General features: G+C 40.5%; 1 protein-coding gene across 5 annotated transcripts; it reads right to left on the minus strand.

Annotated features, from left to right (window-relative positions):
- Nucleotides 1-27,543, minus strand: LOC109851674. Of its 5 annotated transcripts, none has more exons than XM_020421977.1 (17): nt 27,392-27,543; nt 9,426-9,663; nt 9,232-9,308; nt 8,723-8,957; nt 7,365-7,499; nt 7,235-7,264; nt 7,004-7,088; nt 6,735-6,929; nt 6,512-6,646; nt 6,154-6,397; nt 5,332-6,018; nt 4,024-5,009; nt 3,149-3,942; nt 2,327-2,645; nt 1,955-2,204; nt 1,647-1,874; nt 1-1,493 (listed from the first exon to the last, which is right to left on the minus strand). In XM_020421977.1, exons 2-17 carry the CDS (start codon nt 9,500-9,502, stop codon nt 1,288-1,290), a joined length of 4,683 nt encoding a protein of 1,560 aa, XP_020277566.1. In that variant the 5' UTR covers nt 9,503-9,663; nt 27,392-27,543; the 3' UTR covers nt 1-1,287. The 5 variants fall into 5 exon arrangements, with proteins under 5 accessions (XP_020277566.1, XP_020277567.1, XP_020277568.1 ...); XM_020421978.1 differs by having other exon boundaries at nt 8,723-8,936; nt 26,904-27,543; XM_020421979.1 differs by having other exon boundaries at nt 2,327-2,528; nt 26,904-27,543.
- Nucleotides 27,544-27,996: the final 453 nt, after the last annotated feature.

Raw genomic sequence — 27,996 nt, forward strand, 5'->3', positions numbered from 1 at the left:
TTTTTTTTTTTTTTTATTTCACTAAGAGGAAATGCATTTTTTGTCGCATTTTTCTTCCGAGATCTCTCGTTGCCGGTGATAATATGAATTAAGATTTCGCGATCGTACGTTTCTTAATTTTTTTTTTTTTTCTCTTTGACGCATTTCTTTGTTTCGTTATCATTTTTCTATAAGCAACTTTCTATCTTTCGCGTAATCACGTTTACTTTCAACACTCTCATCCAAAAACTCCCATCCACTCTCCGCATTCATCTCGCACTCGGCATTCACACTTATCTGAGAATAACAATTGACATACGTTTCGTAACTTTCCTATGCGACTAGACAATGTGTAATCGTTGCATTGTCTTACATTTTAATACTTTTATTATTAGTTTGTTTTTTTTTGTTTTTGCTTAATATGTGTGCGTGTCTGTACGTCCAACAAAGCCCTCGCTCGGTGGAGTTTCAACTTTGCCTTAAAAAAAAAAACAAAAAAAAATAAAAAAAATAAACAAAAACAAAAACTCAACCTACATTCTTGCGAATTTCCGTCGCGTGATGAATTTTTATTCTTTTTCTCCTTCAATCGTAACAACGTTGATGAAGCTGATGTGCTCGACCGCTTGTTTTCTCTTCGCTAGGCCGCCAAAGCGCGTGAATCAGTTTTCGTTCCGATTATCGAGGATTAAGTTCGATCACTTTGCATGACACTAAAAATTTTCCAGGCGTATGACTTTTGTACGCCATTGTCTTCTTGCGTGTCCTCCGTTATTTTTCATTTCCAGAGAGTGCTACTGTGTTTACTATCACTGGAAGATAGGTCCGTTTCACAGCGAGTTCTACAGATCTGTTCGACTTTAAATGGCCACGAGACGAAAATTTCTTGATGATGCGTTCGCGAAAGTGATTATTATGATCGCCGTGACAAATCGCCGCCGCGACATTTTCGCGTCTACGATCGACATCGAGATGATACACAAGATACACCTAAACGACGCTTTGCGCTAAAATTGTTTTCGTGTAAAAAAGTTCGAATTGCCTCACTTTGAGATGAGATTTCGTTTCCTCGGAAAAAAAAAGCGAGGCAACCCTCAATAAAGACAGTTAAGAAATTATAACTAGGTATACGATCGTTAAAGACATCGCAAAAAATTGGCGCTGCGACACTTTCGACACGCATATGTTTCGAAGAGTCCGAGCACTTCTGAGTGTCTTTATCTCTCTCTTTCTCTTTGATCTCACTTAGTTATTTAATAAGTTCAATTAGTTACTTTTTTTTTTTCATGGCACTAGACAGTCCTTTCTTTATCTAAAATACTTCAGTCCCGCAACTAGCAGAAACTTCTCGATAAAAAGCTCGGAGTCAAGGACGGCGATATGCGCGGCTCGGCCTATCAGGGCGTTCGCCGTCGGTGGAAGAGCGTGGTGCACATCGTATCTGACGAGGCTGACGTTGGGCGCTGACATCACGGGATACAAAATGTTGTGTACCATTTCTCGATACGCGGCACCTGAAAAAAAAAAAAAAAACCGATCGAGAACTTTTTTCATCCGTGCGTCAACAGCAACGGGATTAATTATATAAATTATTTATTCATTTTTGTGCAATAATACAATATTGAGTTGTTTTTTAAACAAATCATAAAAAATGTAAAGAATCACACCTTGTTCTGTCGGATCTCGCACGGCGGCCTTGCAGAGCTCTATTCGGGCGGAGTGCAAGGGTACGTATCGATCCTGCGCGCTGCCGCACAGCAACACGTGCTTGAATTTCTGCAAATTGCTTTTCTGGCTCAGACGAAACATGAAAGATCGTCTCACGTCCGACGCGTCCTTCATAGCCAGTTGCAACAGGGAGCCGGACTTCTTCCATTTTTGCATAAACCACATGCCTGCGCAAATTTAATGAAAATTGTTCAATTGTTGAATATTCAGTAAAATATGAAGGAGATGCGCGCCAAGGTTCACTCACCCGCGTTCACCAAACCGCTGGTGTTGTACAAAGTGCCTAAGTGTGGTCCGCTCAAACTGAGAAAAGTATGCAAACGGGGAAGAAGCGGGCGCATTTGCGGTCGCGTCAAGGCACTCCGGATGATGATGTTCCCAAGCGAATGGCCGATGAAACTCACTTTCGTCGGATTCAAACCGGACGACTCGATGTGATAGATGATTTCGGCGACTAGACGGTCGGTCATGGTGTCGAAGTCGGAGAACGTGTCGCCCTTTTGTGCGCGAACGATTTACAAAGAAAACAAATTTAACATGCGCATATTTAAATTAATTCTAAAATCACATCATTTTGAAGATTGTAATGCCGTTCCGTTGCCACTTGATTATAATTTACCTGGTTCTTCTCGGACATCAGAAAATCCAGATTTGCCCCGGGCAGACCCAATTCCAGATACGTCTTGACGAGACGGAGATCGGCGGGATTGCCCTCGAGACCGTGAACGCATATGATAAGGTGCGCCCCTTCCGGCGAGTACATCCGATACTCGTCGCTGATGTGAAAGTACGGCAGCGTCGAGGCCAGGATCGGATAGTCACTAAGAGGCACATGGTTGGATCTTAATGGTTGAATCAACGGCGAGTAGTTCAGTGGGTCACCGTATCCGAGAGAACGAGCACGTTTATGTAAACTCAATTGTGCTTCCTCGTGTTCTCTAGAGGGAGGTAAGATAGACAGAGAGAAGAGAAAACTTAACTACATAAACGGAAAAAACGGACGAAAGAGCGCGGAAGCGAAATGCAAAACTGGCGCCACTCCCAACGAGACCGAACTCTCAAAAAGTAGAGAAGTCGAGTTGAAAATTAACAAAAAAAAAGAAAAGAGAAAATGTGAAACGCATATAATCATGATTTTAACGAACTAAATTCTAATATCTAAAAGATAATTTGAAAAGAATAAATTGTTTGATAGTTGTGTTTGGAATTGTCTAAGTGTTGTCTGTTCGAAGCGAGTTTTGTTAGAATTGTAAATTTCGTTTTATCAAACGCACAACTCGAGCTTTACAATTGGCAGCTCGTTTAGCTTGCAGTCGTAAAAAAAAAAAAAGATAGTAGACAATATCTTCACAGCTCATGCTCGATGAACACTAGTCCTGAAGAAGCGAACCTAAGGGAAGGGCTGGCTCGCGAATCACTAGTACGCGAGACTTCGACGTACCTGTAGATCTTGCCTGAGAAGCTCATCTGTCGCTTGAATTCGTCCTTACATTTCTTAAAATTAGCGAAGTCGTCCTGCGTGGACTGTAACAACTCCTTGCCCTCCTGATAACAGTCCAAACAAATGTCCCGAATACCGTAGGTGGTCTCTCTGTCTCTGTCGCGATTTCGTTGCGGACTGCAAGGTGCCGTCTTGTTCTGTTTCGGGCTCTTGGTCTGCTTCACCGTCTCGTACACGTGGTAAAGCGGGTTGTCGATCGGCGCCGGCGGGTCACGAAACTCCTCGGGTGGCGGCGGCTCGTCCTGAAACATTTTCGGTGGCGGCAGCCGCACCTCCTCGTATGAATGCTCCTCCACGGTCTCCTTCGTTATCGTGGGACGTTCTTTGCGCGGCACAATTTTCGACAGTTTCTGCCGCAGCTGCTCGCTCGAAAGCTTCGCGTGATTACGACGCTGTTCCGAGCTGGAAGTGTCGCCGCTGCTCACCCAACCCGAGCACTCGGACATGAGATTGCTCGAGCTCGAACTCGTGGGGCTGCTGGGCCTGGTGGACGGAGGACTGAGGAGATTCGGTATCACCGGCAGATTATTGGTCAGACTGTCCTTGCTGTCGCGTATCGGCATGCAGGGTAGGGAAACCGCGCTGCGAGGCACCACCATCTTGTTCTGCGCCACCGGCACACTGGCGCATCTCAGTCTTTTTACGTTTTGCTGCGCCACCGCGACGCTCGATACGTCCGACGGTGTCGTGCCGTTGGTCCTGGGTGCCTCCATGGGCGACTTTATGGGTTCCATCTATAAAATAAGGACAGTAATATGTTAAAACTTAAAAAAAAAATACATAAGTAATATGTTTTATCCTTCGTTATCCTACACCTTCAGAATTATTTTATTGTTGTTTTCCACTTCGAGAACACTCGTCGCGGGCGTCGAAGAAGAATGCCGATACTTGGGTAAAGGAGCGACAGCGGGGTCCTGATATGCTGGCGGCGGCGGCGCCGGTTTTCTGTTCCGGTGACTGCATCTTCTCTCGTGCTTGTGACCGCTCTCTTCCACCGAATGATCCGTGTCGAGAACTGGCGCGGAATGTGGTCTTCTGTTGTGCTTGTCTCTCTTTTTCTCGCCACGTGACTCTCTCTTCGATTCCGGTTTCGTGGCTATCACCTCGTAAAACGGTTCCTGAGGCGTTTCCGAGGTCTTCTTTTCGGTTTGACCGCGCCGTTGTTGTTTCTCGTTGCTGTAGTTCTGAACCGGACCGTTGCGAGGCGACTTGACCGCGCGCTCTGATCTCTTGCGAATCGGCCGGTCTCGCCGGAAGTCATAGGACTCGTTGCGTTCTACGTCGTCGATCAGACGTTCCGTGCTCTTCGGCCTCTTCGGCTTGTTATCCATCTCGTCGCGAATTCTCTCGCTGGTGCTGCCGTTTGTGCGATAAAAGAATGTGTCGGCGGTTGTCGCGTAGTAATTGGACGATCGTTTGTTCAGAGGATCCACCAGAAGCGAGTGGCTGCTGGTCAGCGCGCTGCCATTCATGAACTCCGGTATCTCCGGACGACTTCTGTGTGTCATCGTTGTTTTGCCGAGCGTGTGATATCTACGTGTCTCGACGCCGTTCGCTTGACTGTATTTGCCACCTGTTAGATGTCCAGACTTCTTGCAGTTTCTCCGATAAGTGACTCTGTCCAGCGTCACGGTATGCAGCGGTTGAGGTTCTTGTAAAAAACTTTCGCCGTTCTCGTTCGCCTTGGCAGATAAAAAGCTACTATTTTGGTCGTTCGTAGTTGGCAGCGGTTGGCGCGCCGTTGGCACACGATGGCTTCGCGGCTCCAGCCGTATTCTCCTAGTGTCGAGGGAATGATAATCTATCAAGCCAAATACAGAGAAAATACATTAGGTCGGTATTAGAATTTCTTAATTATAAGAAAAACTCAATTGATCGATAACGTGTTCTGTGTGGCAATGTTGTTTTATTTCAAATCCAAAATTTAAATTAGGCAATTCGAACCTAAATGCGGGATGTTATGCAATAAATGTTAAATTTAATTTTCCAAAATCGTTTCGACTTCAATAAATTTCAGTGCATTCGTTGCACAACGTTCCCGCATTTGGTTCGAGCTGACTATTTATACTTTGGATTTGGAATTTCCGTCTCATCATATTATCTTGTTATTTTATTTTTCACACCTTCCACTACATTTGCCGATTTGTCTTCCTGTTTCATACAGTCGGGTAGTCGACTGAGATCCAAAGCGCCCAAGGTGCAGTTGTGCATCGTCACGTTGTGATCACAGGATTTCACTGACGGTCGGTAACCGGGTAGGTGTCCGCCGGGCGGTTCGGGGAACATCGCCGCCAGCAGCGACGTAATGGAAGTGGAATGGTGGTCGAACTGGTGCTGTTGCTGCCGATTCGGCACCAGCATCTGCGTGGATTTGGCTCGTGGCAAGGGAATCACCGGTGTCGAGCCGAGGGATGGATTTGGCGCCGAACAGGCCTGTTGCTGACCCGAGGGCGGGAAGAGGGTGCAGCTGGACGGCACTCTCGACCTGGCTTTTCCTCTTGAAGGCACTGTCGCGGGCGGCGTGACATTGCGACTGCTGCCACGCTGTCCCCGCGTAAACAGCTGGGTCGACACGGACCTGGGCAGAGTCTTCGGCGACGTTTTCGGCTGCACAGGTGCCGCCAGTTCGGGGCCCAATTGATCGAGCGATTTGCTGTGCCTAGCCGGCAGTGTAGAAGGCGTCAGCATAAGGCGGGCTTGAATCGAATCCATGTCCTGAGCCGCGCCCTCGCTCCTGGGCGACCAAATGCCCATAGTGCGCGATTCCAGTATCGCTGATATCCCGCAACTGCAGTCGTCCATGTTAGGAACTAGAAAAAACATACAATATAAACAATATTAAAAAAAAAACGATATATATTATTAGTTTAGAAAACTATATACACTACGAGACAAAATTGATTTATTTTGACATAATTTAAACATATATTTTAGCAATGGCTCACCGCTATTTCTGTGTTTCTGCGGCTGCATGTCAGCGTACTGATCCTCGAATATTAAAGGCAATGAATGAAGATCACCATCCAATTCCGGACAGTGAACCGGAAGCGGTGGCAGTGATGCGAGGTAACGAGATCTTCGGGCAGCCTCGCTCACCGCTTGATAAGACTGATAATTCGCGTCGTAACAACCCGCTGCCGACGTTCGCGGATTCTCTAACACAAAGAAACCTTCCGCGAAACGTTTGACCTGCAAATTAACAATATCAGTTGCATCATTCGCAAAGAAATTTGTTAGTTGAATTTCATACTGCGCATCTTCGATTATTATTTCAATAGATTATAAGATTGTCGTTACACTAACTCTCAGTTGATGATGAACTCGCGCCAGATGCTCGTGAACTGCTTCGCGGCCTGAGAACGCTTCTAAGAACAGCTGCCACAGAACGATGTTTTGAGCGCAAAGTTGGGCTATGTCAGCCTCTTCGGCGTCTATCCACTGCGAAAAATGAGAATATAAAAAGAGAGATGAAGTTTCAAGAAAAAGTTACTTCTGCAAGAAGTAGAAATTTATTTAAAAGTCGAACCTTGTTGATCTGTTTGTGCGTTTTCTGATTGAGTTCGAGCGCTCTTTGCTGCCACGCGGGAAGAAGCCGCGACAAGTCCGTCAAATCATTGAGCAACGACTCCCTCGCGGTTAACAGCAACCTCGTGACCTCTTGCTGAATCAGTCTCGCGTTCTGTATCCTGGTCGCCGATCCGACGCACCTTGTAGTCGTCTCCTGAAATAATCCGTGATCTTGAATTTGTTTTGATTGTACATCGGTCAGATGTGTCGAATTATTTTAAAACTTACGATATTTCCGAAAATCGCCGCGCTGCTGTCGCCGTTCGCCGCCGCTTGTTTAAACTGAAGCCAAGGTTTTCCACCTCGCGGTGCGCTGCGATAATCATTTTACGATTTTCTCATATCACAATCGAAAGATCGAGTTATGTAAAACAAGGCAAATATAATCGTACAACTGGTAAAGAAGATTTAATAAAATTTCAAGATTTTTTGTTTTTGTTTTTAATATCAAAAACTCACCAGCTTTGCACTACCTGTAGTATGCTTTTCCTAAAAAAAAAAAAAAACCCACCGAAGAGCTCTCATGAGATAAAATGTCGATTACACATGGAGTAGTTGCGAAATACGAGCGCGGTCGAGGGATACTTACTTGATGTATGGTTGATGAAGAGCCACGAGATAGGCGTGGATTGTGATGGACACCGCCGCGAGGTGAAAGTAATCGAAGAGCACGGGCAGATGGTAATGAAGTCCCTTCGTTGGTGTAAAATTCAGCTGTAATGCCCTGAAAAAGAACGTTCGTCAAACCTCCCATCGATCACGGGCTTCGACAAACGACTCTCAATCATAATTGCCGTCGATCAGTTTGGGCAATTTCGAATAATTCAATGAACAAATATCTAACGCAAGTCTGATGTACAATTAAAAAAACTACTTTCAAACCGTTTATCTTACGTACATTGTTAATAAAATATTTCATAATAATCAACATAGGAAGGCTCGATGAGGTAAATTCAAATCAATAAAAATAGGCACAAATACGAGCCAAGCGCGGGTTGTGCAAAGTAAATATTGAAAACAAAATGTTCAATGTGTTTTGACTTCGTTGTTAAGTCATCTTCAACTGATGTACTATCTCAAATAAGAAAAACCAGAGCTATAGTTGTTACACAACTAATAATCTTGCTTATTAAATACACAAAAATATTGTTCTTTATAATGTAGTTTTTTATTTTATACTTTTATATATTTTTATATATTAGTTTAGTTATTTCATTGATTTTGAAATTCCTGATCGCACTTTTACTTTAGGTATAAAAAATATGATAATTTTAGATAATTTTTCTTATATTTACTACTCGCATTTTTAAAAATTGCTTTTTGTTATAAATAAATGATTATTGATGTTTTATGAGTAATTATACTTATTGTACAATGATATAGAATTTCACAAATAAAAATAAACATAAAAACAGAAATTTACTTTATTTCTCTACGTAATAGAAATGTAACAACCAACTCTGGATATGGGGTAAGTTGACAAATGCGCACGATAGTGTTCAGCACTGAATAACTTTGTTTTTTGTATAAAGATAGATTAATATTTTTTCTAAAGAATGTGAGAGATATACTCGATATCACATAATATTGCGTACATTTTGTTTTTTTTTCTAATTATTTTGAATATCAATTAGTGCTTCCGATCTTCTCTGTAATACGTAAAGAAGTCGCAAATGAAAACACATCTCCGAGCGCGGAAATTACCAAGTCAACTGAAGTATAAAACTCGTGTCGATAAGTAACACAGACGTGTTAGAGAAAAAGATGTTTTCATCTTCACAAACAAACATACTTTTTGAAGATGTTTCAATTAAACGTAAAAAATAAAACAGGTAAGAAAAACAAACGGACTGGTTGTCATTTGCAAAACCACTCTTGCCGTGCTTGTGCGGGGAGGGAAAGAGACGGCAAAAAAAAAAAAAAAAAAAAAAAAAAAAAAACGCTTACCTGGAGGACACGCAAGCCATGTTGCCCGGCTGCGCCAGCTCGCTGAACCATAGCTCGACGCTTAGATTGAAGTGGGTGCGCGACAGGGCCTCCTCAATCTTGTGACTGTGTACGAGCACGTGCGCCCGGAACAGTACGGAAGTGCCGAGCGTCACCTCCTCGTTCTTGTAGAGTATCTGGAAGCACTTACTCGTGCCCGGTGCCTCCAGGGAGTCTGCAACACAACGGCGCGCGCCTGTCCGCCAAATTTGCCGTCGCTCGTCCCGAGGAATACGACCGGCGAAATCGATCGATTTGCGGGGTGAATGAATTCAGCAAAATACTCTCTCGCGTGACACAGAAACTTGGATAATACAGCGTGGGAAAGTCGCAAGGCTCACGCGATGCTCTCGCGTAACAAATGAAAATGACAAAAAAATGTGAAGTGCCGAAGAGAGAAAAAGGAAACGTTTTAAACCACAAGACTTAGAAGGCGCTTAAAAATAGCCTCCGCTATGGGCGATGCTTACGGTTTCGTGCTTGATTGACCTCCACCTTGACCGGTATCTTCGGGGACACTCTGAGGGCGGTCCGGATCTGGTAATACCTGTGTGCGTACAGAAGTTTTCTTTGATAGATTCGAACTTTTCGGCGAACCGCGCGTTATCGCCCCAAAACGTTTCGCACACGCATCGCCGCACGATACGAGCATTAAATCTCTTACCCGCGCTGAAAGAGGTCGACATTGTAAAACTTGCATAGCTCAAGGGAGAACTCGAGGGTGGCCTGTAGATCGCTCATCTCGATAGAAGAAAAACCACCCCCGTCCCTCGCTACTCTGGAACACCCTCTTGTTTGCAAAGAAGACCCGGCCGATGACTTATGAGCAATCTTCAGGGTCTTGCCGAATCTCTCGGCTGCCTCCTGCCATTTTGAGAAGAGACCTCAGCGCCGAGAGCTCTCTGAAATAAACTTTCGGTGAACGATTCCAGATCAAGTTTCTGATTACATTTAAAATGATCAACTTTAAATGTTAAAATAAAATAAAAGTAATAAAATTAAAATTTAAAAAAGGAAAAAAACTCGCTTGAAGAGATTATTTGTTTTTTTTTTTTATAATAATTGTTGTATTTTCGTGCAACATATTTTATATTTAGTTCAAAGTTTATTTTGTGTTAACGCACAACTAAAGACGTGTCGTTGAAATCGATAACATTTGACGACACTTTTCCGTTGCCGAGGAGCGCTCGAGAAATAACCAGAAAAAGACAAACTTCGCATATATTTCAAGACGTACAACGTAGGCCGTAATCATCTCGTTAAAATTTCATCATTGTATATTACGATATGTTCGCTCTCTGTCCCAGGAGACGGTAAAAACGTAAACAGAGGGATGTCTATACGTTCGCGTGTGCCATAAATAAATCGGCGCTATCCAAGTTGGACGTGGCCAAATTTAGTTGGGAATAAACTTGGACGCCTCGGCCAATTAATTTCTAAACAGGATGTGGCTGTTTAACATTATCGACGCTCGCGACACTTGTGGAGGAACAACGACCGGATGTATAAGACGCGGTCCAATAATGCGAGAGAAAACCAGATCGGAGAAAATCCAGGTTTAAATAGACTACTCTGACTTTTTGCGTGTACGAATCAATGAAATCGATACGCCGAAGGCCGACGTAGACCGTCGCTTTGATGTATAAGTAATGCCCGTGGTTGCGGAAAGTATTTCACGGCGGTTTGCGTTTCACTGTCAAGGGCGGTCAAAAGCAAGTGCACGCGAGTACAATTATCCTCGTTCATTTCCCTACCTCGCCCACAGAGGATCAATGGCTCGCTCGCACATGACACGATTTTCTAAGATCATCTGAGATACGTCAAAAAAAGAGGAAGAAAGAAGATCCTAACAAATCGTGTCGTAATGAAAGCTAAGAGATTTTATCGAATTAACTTTCGTGCGATAAAATACGCGAGTAGACATTTTTTCTTTTCTAATAATTTCAAACTAATATTCTGCTTTTATCCGAAAATTTTATTTCGCGGATTTGTCTCAAAACATATTTCACGTCAAGTCACTGAATAAAATTTCCTATCACGAAATATATTATCATCATTAATGAAATGTCTGTTTCGAATCCGCTATCCGTTTTACATGGGTCGAGTGTGAAATTCGTAAAATATATACGCGTGCTTTCCTACGTGCACGTCGCTATTTATTTTATCTAAAATAACAGACATCGTGTTCAAGTACGTTTTTGGACTTTGTTATTTGTCGCTCAATGTACAAAAAGCACGTTGTTTCGTGACTTTCGTGACGCGTGATCGTGACGTGAAAAAATTGCGCATTAGAAATTTACGCGCTGGATGATTTTGCATAATGTCAAATCAAATAACGGCGCGCCTTTAATCTACCCGCTACTCGAAATTAACAACGATATCGGAAACTTTGTTTGCGCGAGATTGTTATAAATAAATATAACACCACAACGAAACATGTTATCGGAATATACAATATATAAACAATCGACGATTCCTCGATAAAATCAACCAGAATTCGACGGAGTCACATAAATCTGAATTTTTGCAATATAAATCGAGTATTTTTTTACTACTTTTTATCGAATACGGATTATACAAGAAAAACAAAAAAAAAAAAAAAATCCGAGCGCGATTGTTATCGCATCGCGATAATCTCCGGCACACGGGAAGCCGTTCTGAACAATACTTAGGAAGGGGAAAAAACTTTCTTAATTTACGCTCGTCGATATTTCCAAGGCCGATGTATTTTCTCGGCTTGCACGACAATGCTCACGATGCCGGAAAGTGCTCCTTGGCGAACGCACTCCATTGCCAAGGCTGTTCAAAGGCTGCGTTGCACACTACCGTCTCTTTCTCTAAGCCGCGCGCTTTTAAAATAAGATAAAACAAGGAGGTAGATATGCGGCACCCTCTTGCAGACCGCCACCACCTCTTTTCGAAGGCATTTCCCATCAGCGAGAAAAAGAGGCTCAGAAACACAGTGACATAGATTCGTATTCGTCGCAAATATAAGTCTTCCAAGATTTAGAAAGATGATTACGAGTTCTCTCTCTCTCTCTCTCTCTCTCTCTCTTTTTCTTTCTTGGACGAGTATAGTTTTACACTAAAATTGAAAAAGACGTAGAAAAGAGAAAGAAGCGCTTTTTATCTGTCGTAAAATCGAAACAACGTCCGATGGAAGGGAACTCACCAGCTCGCGCACTATTGCTCGTTGCGCGTCAACTGCAATCGCCCGGAAATATTCTTAAGCGCGATAGGGGAGGGACTCTCTCAACTTTAATGTACGCGATTAATATCACGATCTCTCATCATCGTTCGTGTCAGTGCCAAAGCCGCTCGAGTACAGTCCGGAAGCTGGCTTTTCCAGCACATTTATCCACTCGGCGCGAAGATCAACGACCGTAGTGTAGAATGGCGCGCAAGAGGAGTCGCTATGACAACGTTTATTGTCGTCACTTAAAAAGAATTTACATACATATATATATGTATATATATAACATATACACACACAACACATATATATGTATAATTTATGTATACATATAGATATATATGTTTAAATTATAATAAATGTTTCACAGATAAATTATATTAAAAATACATTTTAATGTTTTTAATAGAAATGTTTTCTTGTTTTTTTGCCGTTAAACTACAATCAATAAAATTTAAATAAAACCTACGCGGTACTTGCTCTGAAACTCTGTACATATCAGAGGGCAGAGAGAATATGATTCGAGATCTATCATCCTCTACGTTGAAATGCAGAAAAGTTTGTTTTTTCTTTTACTGTAAGCCACAGAAATCCGCAGGTCACTTCCAAGTTTTGCAGTTCAAATAAAATCCGTGCAATAATTTAAAAGGCAGGATTTTCCCTAAGTCGTGACACACGGAAGAGAAAGAAGAAGAGAGAGAAAAAGATAAACGCACACCTCGGCTGGCTACTGCTAGCAAGACAGCTGCGCTCTGCCACTTTTAACTTGGTCGTCGTAATCCGGTTACGTGTACATGTGAGTAACTGGTGAGAAATGGTCAGGTGACATTTTGCATTCCAGTCATACTTTCGAACTCCTTCTGTCTTCTAGCGTTTAGGTTTTAATACCGTCCGAGGTAGAATGTTAAATATTAAAATCAACAGAGTGTGTCTCTTCTATACATAATAAATGTGCGCGCGCGTGCTCAAGATTTATAAATTTAATAAATATAATTTCAAAGTCTAAGTTTTACATATCTCTTTTCCAATTTACTTTTCTGTAATTACTTTCTATAGCAGTAATCACTTTCTATAAGCAGTTTCTTTTTATCTATTCCACATATATATTGTTAAATAAAAAAAATATATTAAAAAAAATATATTTTCTTAATTAGATTTATAAATGTCAGACGATATCAAATATTATATGTATATAAAATTGAATATTAAATATTAATATTAAATATTGAAATCTACAATATATCTCTCCTACATAATAAATTTCTGCGCTCAAGGTTTATAAATTTAATAAATAAATTATAAATTACGTAACACATATCTAGATTTTTGCGTATTTTTTGAAATTATTTTTCCCTAATTACTTTCTGCAAGAAGTTTCTTTTTATTTACCCCATATGTTCTCAAACCGAAAAAATATTATATTGAAAATTATAAAATATAACATTCGTACGAATATTTCGGAAAATATTGCGGTTTTCTTCCTTCGCATTTTCCATCAAACGCGTGCCATAATTTCATATACGACGTTTGTTAAGTTTTAAATCATGGTACGAACCCGGTAATGAGTTGCCCCGTGTTTACAACGTGCATATATTTCGTGTTATTAAAGCCGTCCTTTGATGCTTCCCGCTCAACGTTTTAACGCGACCAAGTGTTGTGTGTGCACAAAAACCTAAACGTCTGCTTAAAAAGAAATTGAGAAAGAAAAACAGAGAGCAAACCTGTGTTTGATATATAGCGATAGTGACTTTTTAATCAATGCATTTGTCAAGTTATCAATTAAATTCTCACGCCTTCGCGAAAAACATCGTCGTGTCGGACTCATCGCGACGGTTTACTGTGGGATAAAGTATACGCTCGTGTAAAGCCCGTTTCAGTCACACACGAGGGTTAATCGTGCTCTTTCTCTCTTTCTTTCGCTCGTTTCTCGCCTCGCCTGTGTACGTGTCTCATCGGCGATATTTCTAGCCCAGAGGCCGACACAACGTGGCCCAGTTTAACGTCTCTTGGGTGATACCGGCCTACATCGACCGATGCGTATTTACGTACGAGCGGCAATACGACGGGTCGAGACAAGCGCGTGTTTCTCCACCCTATGCGCGGAAGCGAGATAAGAAGCGTACATAAAATCGCGAATTCTACGACCGAAATATCGCGGTGAGCGACTGCGCGCTATCGCGACAACCCTTGTTACGACTCCGGCTTATCGTACGTGTTTTGTTACCCCGCGACGCGATGCAATTCCATTATTACTTTAGCGTGGTTCTTCGTATAAACAAGAGTTCCGTCCGAATTCACGGAGTTTTTTACAATTTTCGAGACATTTTTATGATTGAAAAGACCGCGAGCAATATTTTTCTTTTTTACTATGATGAAAAACTTTCTTTATATGTAAAAGTCTTATACGTATAATTCTATATTTAAAATAACAAGGAGGATTTAAATAGCGTTTCAGAAAAGCAGCAGGAAAATTAATGCACTTTATACATAAATCATATTCATGTTCATAAAAATAAAATTCTTTCCAAAATAACGTTCTTAAAAAGGTTAAAGATCAGAAGTTATAAAAACAGCTCACTTTTTACAGGTGAAAAACGTGAACTTTTATTAAAAATGTCAGATTTTACACACACATACACACACACACACACACACACACATCGCGCACAAAGTTTGTGGTTGCTATTAGATTTACTTCGAGACAAGTTATAACTTAATTTACTCGTGCCCAAAAATTCTTCTTTTACAAAAGTTTTTAAACGACGGAACAAGAGAACTCTTCTGAAAATAGACGTGGCTCGCAATGTTGCACACATGTGCAACAGAACAGAAACTTCCCGATCTTACGTCAGCGATTATTTTGCTAGAAAACCTTTTCTTTTATAAAATTAATTTCTTTTTCGCGAAATAAACTCTGTAAGTCAAACAAAATTATATATATATACGAGAATTTTCTTTTCTAATATAATTCTCAAAGATTCGCGTTCCTCGAGATAATAAAAAGTACAAAATTTACGAGAGAAATAGTTCGTACAAGTTTGCTTGAATCGTATAAGTTAGACAAGCTTATCTTCCTTATGGCGTGTCGCAAAACAGTAATTTAAAAAGTTACTCTTTCGTAACACACACCAAAGAAAAACGAGTCTTCCCATAGACGTCATTACTTTCTTTCATTCCTTATATTTATTCTTAGAACTTCAGATAACCTCAAATCCACTTCGTCGACAACCTTCCACCAGATGAATATCAAAGCGGTTTTATCCGCGACGTGTAATCATCGAGTCGCGACCTCGCAGAAAGCATGAATAGCGACACATAATTTATTCATCCTTACTCGAAACAGACGCGCAAATAAAATTGCGAGCAATTGAATTTTTCTTGTATCTGTTTTGCATGCAATTTTTTTTGAAAGAAAGTTTATTTACATAGAAACCTAAATATAACTTATATAAAAAAACATCTATAATGAAATATATTTAACAAATACTTTTCTTAAAAATAAAATCTTAAATTTTATCAGACACGTTTTTAGCCTAAAATGTAAATCGATTATCTATGAAATAATTGCTCTTTGAACTCTGTGAGATGATCGGGGAAGGTTTCACCTTTGAGCGGACCGAACAGCTTTCAAGCGCCCCATCAGGGGACTTATTAACCTCGTCGGTTCCCGCTCGATAGCAAAATTCTGCGCGGCGGTCGCCAAACGAAAAAGTCGGAAGTGTGAATCATCCCAGGAGTCTCTCCCGTCGGGTGGCGCGACAGAGGAAACTGGTTCTAACGAGGAAGATTGAAATTTCGTATCGATTAGCGTGTCGTTCCACGACGAATTTCCATGCCGCGCCAATCCTCCCCCGGGTCGTCTACCTATCGGTCGACCGCCGCCCCTTCGGTCGGACAGACACGGACACTTTCTACTTCGCCCTCTCACTATTTTATGCAACCGCGGTGTTTTATCCTTCTCAAACGCGCAAGATATATTCTCAATATCTCTCAACAAAATGACTAATATATTATACATTTAAATATTTTTTTACAGTATATTGCAAATATATACTGATCTACAAACTTGACTGATTAACATAAAAAGACGCTTCCGTGAAAATTCAGTGGATGAGTCGTGTTGGAAAAAAACATGTGTAGTACATATTGTATTATTATATGTTTCTTTATAAAAGTGATGAGGTAATTTACTTTAAAATTCTGTGCTGTGTGGAGTTGATTTTCCACTAGTGTTGATTATGTATTTCGACTAAAATGATTTTATTTTTTGATTAATTTACAACCGTTTTATACACATTGTTTTACCGCCATCAATTTTCGAATTAATATTTTAATTTACTTACGTTTGCTAATGAAGATCCAACAAGTGGAATCGAAATGCATTATACTATTTAGAGTAAAAAATATTTTACTCGCACCGACACCTTGTATATTGGCTCGCATTGGCCTTTCAACTTTCTGTTTTGAAAATTTCACGAACTTACTTATTCAGTAATATTTCTTTACATATTTATTTAGTTATTTCGTCCACTTATTTATTTACCTCACTTTTAGTTTTACTTATTCAATGCTTGAAACATTTTATCTGTCGCAATCTCGCAGCACTCTGCGATCGATTTGGCATTCCGACGTTCTTTTACGAGGCGTGCGGGACGCCTTTTACCTCGAAGGTGGAAACGTAAAACCGGGAGATTTTTACTTGAATTTCGTGACTTGGCGTAAAATGGGAAATTAATCATTTTGTCGCGAAGCGTTCGTGATCGAGCGAGAATCTCGACCGAGACGCTTTCCAATCTCTCACATTTTCGTGCGCTTTCCTTGTCGGTCGTTTCACTCCGTACAACTTCCGATTCTTTTTTAGCGTGGTCTCGCTTGTATTTAGTTGGTCTTTGCACGTCTTTATATTATTAAAACTCACCCGTGCTCGCCGGAAAAGCAGTTTCAGTTCAACCTCCGGACTTCAAAAGTTGCTTCTCCGCGTGGAAGTTTAACGCGAACAGCGAATAAGTAATCTCAATCCCGGAACGACTTTTATTGAACTAGTAGATTAAAATTGCGAGCTTGTTCTATGCAATGATGCACTTGTGGTACACTTCTCGCGTTGCTCCTTTAACCTTTTTGATCTGTTAAATTGCATTTCCATAAAGTGGAATTTCCATAAATAACATGGATGTATTATTTGTGCAAATAATTATTCAGTCAATCATGTATATATATTTTCGATTCTAGTTATTTATGCAACTAATTAATATTGATGACACATATATTATGTAACTCGTTAAAAATTATTTAAATAAATCAGCATCGTGTGAATCACAAGTTAGTGAATAATTATCGAATTTTTTTTGAATATAAAATCGAATTTACATTACTGCGCAGTTCGTATAAAATTTCTATCAAAAATCTTTCTAGTGAAATTGATATCTCTTCGATTATTTCTTTTTCGTGATAATTAGAATTTTTATTATTTACGTGACGAATGTCCCGTTCTTTCCGAGCACGAGACAAGACAAATGGCGCATTTTCATCCGAACATCGGACATTTATATCTCCTGTCACAAGCAAGTTCGTCGAAATGTTTCGGCGAAGATCGCGCCTATACTCGGTGCCGATCAATTTTTCACCGACATCTTACGCTGCATTTAAAATAGCGACCGGCGCTATAGATTTTACGCCCGTGCGCTCGCTTTTAAGATATTAAACCGTAATCTGTCGCTCTCCCCGACAAAGCAGGGGCGCTCGACCCTGCACAGAAGTTCTTAGACGGGGACCAAATTTCGTATAGATGAAAATTTCTTCCCGCTGCGGATGTTCACGTTTCCCCTTTGACTCACGCGCTCAGCCCCCTTTCGACGAGATGTCTGGATATTTGATGGAAGCTTTTCGCTTGCGTGGTATATGAGCGTTGCAAATTTCACGATCGACTTGGATTGCATCGGCAAGTTCAATAAGCGTGCACAAGGGAGCGTATGAATATGCGACGACAAATGTCTTTGATCTTGGTAGTTTGAAAAGTATTGTTTTTATTTTGCGAGAATATTTTTTGTGAATTTGCCTAAAGTTATTAGCTCTTTGAAAGAGAGAGAAAGAGAAAGAAAGAGAGAGAGAGTAAAAGAGAGGAAAGAGGATAGAACGAGACAAGCTTGGAATAAGCGTAAGAATGCGCAATATATAAATTATTGTTTTTATTATTTATGCACTCTGGAAAGCTGTTCTGAATACGTATGTGCGAATTGATATTTTATTTTTAAAGGAAAGGAAGCAGGAGCTGACATTTTTAAAAATTCAAGTTGCGAAAATCGACGTGCGTTCGTGCGCACATAAAATCGGTTTAAATAGGCCATTGACCTCCATGTAGACAATTTTCCATGAACCCTTCGCACTCATTAACCGTCCTTGCCCGCAGGAGTTGCGTGCGTATTTAGGCAGACGTCTAGACGGTTTCTAAATTCTATTCACTGAGGCGACGACGGCAGCGTTACCGCGTAATCTAAATTTCTTATCTTCGAAGGGGCAACGGGCTGTGTCCCTTGGCACACTACAGATCGAAAACATCGACGTAATATTGAAGTCTTGGCTTCCAACGTCGAACGGCGGGGTACCGCTTATTGCGGCAATAAATATCGCAGGTAAGTCCGCTGAGAAAACGAACAAGCCGCAAACTTTGCAGCGAGGCTGCACTCACCGCGATCGAGGCGATTTACTCGACACTTACGAATTCCACTCATCGAGGAGCGATTCTTCCTCGGACACGATAAATAACAAAATTACGTTGAGATTACATTTAACAATATTAAAATTAAATAACTTTGTTAAATATCGAATACAAGAACTTAATTGACATTCTCAGTTTAATATGCAATACCGACTGACAAGATTGATTGGCACAAAAAATAATTACATGATAAAATAGCAAGGGAGACAGATGTGAGATTGAACCTACTGTAAAAAGCATCTTGTTCCATTCGGGTTGCAAGAACACTGTTATCCAGTGTAATGTAAATTCAAGATGCAAATTGCCATCGGCCGATCTTGTCCTGCGGAGCAGCGGCGTCTACCGTATTCGTAATACAGCAACACAAAAACCGTTTCATTTGCATCTTGAATTTCCATTAGTGTTCTCTGTAAACGTGATTTTAACGTTTACTATATCCCAAGACAGAAAAATGTTGCAAAAAGTACCAGCGTCGTCTCTCTCTCTCTCTCTCTCTCTCTCTCTCTCTCTCTCTCTCTCTCTCTCTCTCTCTCTTCATCCGAAAAGCGAGTTAGCACAATAAACGTTAAATCCATTTAGTCTGATAGCGTCCGAGAGATGAAGAGATTTCATCATCGCATATTCCCGACAAAATACGATCTCGCCGAAAAATCTGGAGCGCTTTAATAAATGACGGCTTAAAGTAGTCTCGGAGAGAACGTGAAATAAAACGGGCAATAAAATTTTGTATTTGTTTAACAGTATCACAAAATAAACAATATTTCAACGAAGAACGTGAAAATATAGTATCTTTTACAATTGTTACGCCGACATAAAAATTTTCACACTTATGATTAGTTAAACTATTATTCTTTTTCTGCTTTATATTTATAAAAAGTACATAGATGTTGTGATGAGAAAAAAGCGCAACTGTCTGACTAGCTTGAAGGATTCGTTTTTTTCACACTTTATCCGAACCGCGGCTCGAAAGATATGATTCTCTTTTTGCGCTTCTCTCGTTTCTCGCTGGAAACTTCTCGTCCCTCCGGCAAGCGGATAAATGCGCGCAAATTGTCGACGGAAATCTCCGGTAACCGTGGAAACGATACGCGCACTCACATTGACGTTCCCGAGTAATCTATAGGGTAGCGTGTCGCATGTAACTCCGATTATTTGTTTTTAGCATTATTTGTTACACGATACACACGTGTTTGCCAGAGAAAAGTATTCCGTGTACATATTCCAAGCGTATAAAAAAATCAACACACATTCGTTTTCCATTTGTTTTATCATTAAATAAACACAGTTACGGTGAATTTTACGGGGTGAACAAAATATTTTATAAATATTCGTAAAAGCTTCTCTTTATCAACCTAATCTCGAATATTCATAAAAAAAACTTTTTTTATTAAACTAACTCTTTTTATCAAGAAAGATTTTAATAGCCAAACGCTGCATGTAGTATATGTGCAAAATATATACATGTTTTATAACAATATGTTTTACAACCAATGTTAAAGCTTGTAATAATATTTATTGAGATAAAATCAATATACCGGATACGTATAAATATATTGTATTTAACTGTGATATTGTGTAAATTACTACACATAAAAATTCACCTAGCCTTTATTTAGCCGAATTGTTAAGGCGTGTATTTGCACAAAATACGGAAGATTTGGAATTTAATCGAAGTGTCTTTTAATCGAAGTGTCTTTTTTCACAATAAAATGTTAAAATTTTATAACAAGTAAATTGGGTATTTTACACGCAGAAAACACAATAAATAGAAAAAAATTTCTGTTAGAATAGCAAGAAGATTAGTTGCTATATGGTCAGCAAGAAAAATTTGCTACGCCTATTACATTTGTTGCTTTGTCACCAAAATATTTTGTTAGTGAAACACAAAATTTAGTATGTTAAAACTTTAATAGCAAAATTTTTTTTCCGTGTATATACTTGAAATGCAAACCGACCATCCTATTCCCTGAAGTTTTAAATTTGAATTTTTGTGTATTAATTTTTACACATGGAAAAAAAGATTTGCTAAAATAGCAAGAAATTAGTTACTCTATGGCCAGAAAAAAAATTTGTTAAGTTTATTGAAATTTTTGTTGCGCCTACAAAACCTTTTTTTTTTGATGAAATAAAAATTCAATAAACTCAAAACATTTTTCATAATAGCAAAACTTTTTTTCCGTGCACGTTTAAAAAATATACATATGTATAATATATATATATATATATATATATATATATATATATATATAATATATATATACAACAAATATATAATATATATACCTAACCTCAAAATTTAGTTGTATATTTTTTTAAACGTATAAATTAAATATATACACATGGGGATTTATTTAGCCTTGGTAATCGATTTGGTAGGGCGTCTGCACGCAATGAAGAAGACTCGGATTTGACTACCAAAATGTCTCTTTTCGCATTGGAATTTTTTTATGCAGGGAAATTGAATATTTCACATATATGAGATGCCAAGCACCTTATATGAATTTTCGAATTTCCATGCGTATTAATTTACAGTTTAAAACTATATATATACACAATTATTTTATACGTACTTCTGACATATTGGTTTATCGATCTCAATATTTAGTTGTAAATATGTTTTCAATGTGTAATTTAATACACATAGTAATTTGAACTAAATTCAATTCGAAACTTTATATTGGAAGCTTCAATTTGTATCTTGTATACAGAAATAATATATTTTATTCTCTCTGTGGAATTTTTAAAAAACTCATTGCAAAAACCAAAACAAATACAAAATATCATAAGTTCGAGTTATATAAAAAGCACAACCCAAAAAACACGGACAAAATTCATAAGACGTATCATCCGGTTTAGAATCTAGTTGAACACGCCAATAGTAAAACGCGCTGTACATACATATATTGTATATATACAGACAAGAATATCTGCGCACGTGTTTTCTCGCATCGCAGCCTCGAGCCAATAAACCGGTGGTTCAACCACCACACGAGCGTGCTCGAGAAGTTTCGCCCCTAAGACGATAAAGCGGCTTTTATTGCTGCGACCACGGACGCAAACACGCATACACTCAACCCTTCCTTTCATCCTGGTCGCCCTTGTCAGGTCGAGAACCGCCGATAATGATCGGGGAGTGCGTTTCCTGCACGCACGCAATTTTTTTTTTTTTGCAATATCTATTACTAGGCGCGACGATAAATTCCCGCGCGGCCTTCCGACGCGACCGCCGACTAAATCTCGTAATTCGGTTTAATAATCAAGGCCGTACAATTTCTAAATTTGTGTCGCGCGTCTTGAGTTCATAAATTGTAAGAGATCTTGCAAAGATTGGAACGAAAGAAAACGCGAGTATAAATTGACGTGATCAAATAGAACGTCGAGTCTCTCTCTCTCTTCTTCCATTCTTTCGTTTCATTGTCTGAACCTCATTTCGTAACGAAATTGTTCGATTCGGAACGAACTCTTCTGCGCAATTCATTTGCTAATCGCCGCGGTGTAAGAAGTCAAGGATCTTCTACATATCTACATAGTCTGTAGAATCTTTTAACCGTATTGCCGCTCATTATTCTTCAAGTTGCTTCTTGAGCGAACCATCTCAATTCGCTGACGCAAGACGATTTTATTGACTATCCAATTCAAATTGCCCGAATTAACACGTAAATTTCATACAGTCTATCACGTCCTCCGCAATTTCACTTGACTATGTGATGTGAATTGCACAAAAAAAATGAGATATCGACCTTGACAATAATATTTAATCGAACGGTATAATATTATTTCGAACAAATCATATCTCTATTATTCATTGTCGTGGCAGCAAGTCGATTCAGATAATCTTTAGAACTCATTAGTGTTTTTTTTTTTTTTTTTTTATGCGGTAATGATCAATTATTGCGACGTTGTTTATATGCGGCATAAAATAATAACGTCGATTACCTAATGCAAACACAATCGGTTACGAAATCCCTGGTATTACGAGAACTCTGATGTAATGTGAATAAAAATACAAGATAGATACAAGCTTACTTTTCCCCCACCTTCACCTGGCTGTTTTATGTAGAATACTAGGGAATATAGCGCACGACGTATACATATATATTTATATCAATATCCTTATGTTCTAATATTCTCTCGAGCGCGCGTTGGTTCAATGACCATTCTGATCAAAGATTGAAAATGACACAGCCATTCTTTCTTTTCTGAATAAGGTTTCAGGTTCGAATAAAGCACTCGGACTGATTGTTGTTAAGACCGGAAGTAGAGCAAGATAACAACGGCCTATAGAAAAGTTATAATTCACGGGAGCGTGGCTTCGGGAAAGAAGACGACGAGGATGGCAACCGAGAAATATGTTTTTGGCAACAATACGAACCCGCACTGCCAGCGGAATACCTGTCGCGAGATAAAGAAAAGAAAGCGCGGTTGTTCTCTCCCTCTTGGCGTACGTGAAAATTCGGTTTTTCGCGGAGATGAAATTCACTCGGGACAACGTACACGTGTTTCCAATTTATTTTTAGCGATTGCTCGACTCTGCAGAGAATAAGAAGGATATATGTATTGGTAAGAATTTTCAAACGCAAGCGAGATACTATGAGTAGAATAAAAATCCAATAGTTAGCACTCCAAAATGATTGGCACTCGTTGATTTCTTTTCTGATTGTCAACATTTTTTATTATTTACTTAACATTACAGTAGGATGGATTTGCATTTTTTATAGCAACATTATTTAAAAATCTTTAGCTGACACTCTTGAAAATCGACAAGTCTTAAAAGTGTCAATTAGGTATCAGATGGAATTGAATGTTTTGTTCTATATTTAAAAGTTTTTTGAAAAAAACATTATATTCTTCTGTCAAGTTTTTATACAAGTCACCATTATCGGCATTTCTATTTACGCGACGTGCATTACATATATATATATATATATTTTTTTTTTTTACAGGAAATGGAGCACTCTAGCTGGAGAAGAAGGAGAGAAGAGAAAGAATGGAAGAGAGAGCTGCTGTTCCCAACGGGACACCCGATCTGTCTGTGCGCGACTCGAATGCCGTGTGCTCCATATATCGGTTGACCTTTTCTGAATACGATCGTGCGCCTCAGAAATGTCAGAGTATGCCTACCCGCGTACTACGAACTTTGGGCCATGCAACTGTTACGCTATTGAAAGTCATCGCACTGCGCGACGGGAGTCGAGCGGGAACGGAATTTTCCCAGAAATTGATCCCGCGCCCTTTATCTCCCGACCACTTCCTCTAATCAAATGCGACTGTGCTGGCCAAACAGTAGCGCAATCGATAATGGAATATTGCATGTGATACGGGAATATATTGCGGTTGGTAACGCAAAATAAAAGCGGGTTTTGATAAAGTGCGCTTTAATAATAGGTGCGCGCGCGCGCGCGCGCTCTCTCTCGTATATACACGTACAAAAACGAACGGTCGATTTCAGATTCCATTCAGCTCTACAAAGATTGCTGAACAGCTAGATGGTTTATTAAAATGTCAATGAATAGTCAATATATTAAATTGTCGTTGTACTGTGATAGGGGCACATTTTTTTTCCTCAATTTTAAAGTCTCCGCGCAAAAACCAGATACGCGAACTGTGTCATTGCACCGATGACATTTCGATGTAATTATCTATTTTTGCTCACAGAGATTGGTTAGAGTTAACAACAAAATGTCCTACATAGACGGTCCATTAAATACACATAGGAAAGATTAAATTAAGCCCGACTCTATCGTAAAACTCGATTATAATATTATACGTGCGCCGAATATCTCTTCGCGATGCACGCGCATCGATGAATTCGCTGACATTCCGGGAAAATTTACGAAGACCGAACTCTTCCGACGCAAAGTTCACGCTAGATTAACGGTCCGTGTGTGTACCGCATTGCATAACTAAACAAACATGTATGCACGTTTGAAAACACTGTTGAAAATCTACGTACATCAAACCCCATCGGTTAAGTTGCCATCAGCCGCGTAAATCCGCTTGACCGATGACCTTTAGCGAGTATTGTGCAATTCTGTAATAATTGTTAACTCTCGCCACGTGTTTCCTTGGAAATCAAGCGCGGAGAAAAAATGTTATTTTCGAAAAATATACATGTGGGAGAAAAAAAATAGTGAAATCATCAAATCCCCCTTGTGATCCGTTCTGTTTTCGTTTCGTAATTTTTTCAATATACCTCGCGAATTTCTATAACGTAGCATTAAAAAAAATCTTTACAAGTATAAGCACGCTACCTACTTCGCAGATACTCAGAAATAGCTCGACTGTAATCCGCTCGAGCGTGATAGCGGCACGCACGAGATTGACGAGCGACAGTTGTAAAGCATCGAGAAAGAGGGCTTTATCTTATACTTATATCCTTCTTTCTCTATCTTCCTCTCTCTCTCTCTCTCTCTCTTTTTCTCTTGCACTCGGAATTGCATGATCGATCATTTCTTACAAGCTTTACCGCGACGGCGGTTACCGTGTCGGTAGCAGCCGTAACCTTGCTAAATTATTGAACGATCATGCCAGGCGCCGTCCACGCCGTAGAAGCCGATCCCGCAGGATATACATTTCTGGCTCACATAAAATTGGTCTACTAGACTAGACATCCTACTGACGAGTCTAGACTCGATAACAGGCGAGCTTAAAACAGTATATCGATACTAAAAAAGAAAAAGTAAAAATAGCTAAGTATAAAAGAATTAAGAGAAAAAAAGAGAGAGAGAGAGAGAAAGAGAAAAAGACAAAAGTTCTAAATCTTTTTTGTTCTAAATCTTTTTCGATAAAACAATTTCTAGGAGTCAGAAATTGATGTCTCTAATTTATGTAATAAATTGGAAACGATTAACAAAAATTCATAATTCAGATTTGTAATTATTTCTTTTGAAAAGTTGAACGTTTAAGAATAATAATAAAACACGAGTTAAATATGACAATGATCGAACCGCATTCTCGAGAGGAGTTCATTGAACTAATTAAAGAAACTGAATTTAAATAAATTGAGATTTTCCGTATTTAAATAAAAGGAAGAGACAGAGAGAGAGAGAGAGATAAAATAGATCGTCTGCATAATGACAGAAGAAAATAAGGACGAGAAAGAAGAGCCAATTTGAATATAAAAGATGCGAACATTGCATCAGAACATGATGATGCAGTTATCGCGCGACTTTGTTTCTTTAAAACTGAGAGGAATAAAAGTATTAACAGAGATGCCGATAATAAAGAGAAAAGAGAGCAAAAGAAAAAAAGAGAGAGAGAGAGAGAGAGAGCGTAACATCTCTCTTAAGCGGCGACTAATCGGGGCCAGTGCATATGCGAGAGATAGGGAGGAGAGAGGCGATGGGAGATTCTCGAGCGGTCGACGAGCCTCGAGTATTATTCCTGGTATTCGTGTACACGGTACTCGTAACGCGAACATGATGATGAAGGGGATGCACGAAGGAGGGCATGGAGAGAGCAAAGGGCGCGTGCATACATCGTGCACAATAACTCCCCTTTCTTCATTGCTGGCGTGGGACTCGCCTCTGTACTACTCTCGCGAGGAGAAAACTTCACGCGCCGACGATTCCGGTTTACCGAGGGCGAAGGAGGAGAGCGAAAAAAAAAAAAAATACGAGGGAGAGATATAAAAGGGACTGGGTTGCGGACAACGGGAAATCGAGGGTAGGGGGTGAAAATCGCGGAAGGGAGGAGAGAAATCGCGAGGGAAACGAGAGATAGCAATATTCCACTACCGCCTCTTTCTCTCCTCTTCCCTCTTACTTCTCCTCCCGCGGTGACCTCTCGCGCGCGCTCGCACCGAGTGTGCCCATCGAAGCGACGTCCCCTCGCCCCAATTACCGTGCCCAGCACCCACCGCCACCCGTCCAAGCTCGTAATTTGCATCCGACCTCTATTTCCTCGAAGCGAGGTGCGAGACTGCGTTGCTTTTTGTCACTCGGACAATATCGCTCGGGAAATACAACCTGTTTCAGAATGATATTCAAAATGATCGTGTTCAGGAAGTGTAAACAATCAAGCCGCGATATCATTGTCCTCTAGGCAAGAATGATGTTGTCACGCTGAGAAGGCACGGAAATGCTAATCGTGTTACGGGGTGTGTTTGTACGGGGTGTTTGAGATGATTTACTTTCGGAACTGAACTTTGTCCAGATGCACACAGGGTGGATGAAGCGTGACATGCATGACAACTGAGGAAACAGAAGGCGAGAAGAACCGGCGCGATTACTCACGAGGCACGGGATCATCGATGGAAAAGAAGTCATTGACGAGCTGACGTTGATTCCAAGATCGACGACTGATGTGCATCCTTCCGCGGTAACTTTTCCACCTTTTTTCGGAAGAGGAACATCGAATTTCCAGAGACGTTCGGCAGAAACCGGACGATCTTTCCGTCGTCGTTGCCGTTCCGGCAACACCCACTTTCTCCCCTGGCCTCGTAACCCCGAAGACCACTTTCCTTCCCTCTTGCCGCCGTCGCACGCAGAAACGCAACGGCAACTCCGGACAACCACAACCACTTCCACCATCAACTGCCACCACCGCCGTCGCTGCCACAGTCACAACTACGGCAGTAGTAAGAGACGGCGTGCTACTGTCTGTCAGACAGTTCGTACCCTCCGAGTGCCAAACGTGAGTTCTTCGTACTCCTTCTCTCTCTCCCTCTTCCGCCCTACAATTCCCCTCTTCTATCCTTGTCAAACACGAGCTATCGACTCACCCCGGCTGGCAATTAATTGCAGCTTGCCGCTCGTCACGCCGGATCGCGCGGTACGTAATCGTTGACAGGGATCGTCGCGTCCTCACATCGCGAGGCCGCATCGGTGTCGCGCGCAAGAGGTGAAGTATGCGAGAATAACAGAAGAGAAAAGGAACACGCTCGCTCCGCCGCGGCCGTCGCAGTGGCCGGTGTGGCTGCGCGGCACCGTAGTCTCGCTACTTCCCCAGTCAGCCCAGCCAGCCAAAACCAGCCTCTCTTCACTGCTCCCTACCACTATTGCCATTTCTCCCCTGCCGTTGCTGACAGGTTGCTGAATGTCCTAGGGAGGGAGAATGCGTGACCGTGGCATGCGCCCTCGACACGCGCCGCGCGTGCTGCTCGAGTTCACAAAACACCCCTTGGCGTCATCTGAACTTACACGTGGACACTAGCTGAGGGTGGCTGCAATGTAATTCCACTTGCGATACTGTGTGTGTCCCTAGTGGGGTAAAAATTTAAAACTCAGAAAAAAATTTCGCGTAATAATATCACAAAGAATAATGTATTAGTGATTCATAGAATATTTGATTGACATTTAAGATTGACATTTAAGAGAATGCTGGAGT

Source organism: Pseudomyrmex gracilis, unplaced genomic scaffold (assembly GCF_002006095.1).
Source record: "Pseudomyrmex gracilis isolate BER0280 unplaced genomic scaffold, ASM200609v1 scaffold_19, whole genome shotgun sequence".
NCBI lineage: Eukaryota > Metazoa > Arthropoda > Insecta > Hymenoptera > Formicidae > Pseudomyrmex > Pseudomyrmex gracilis.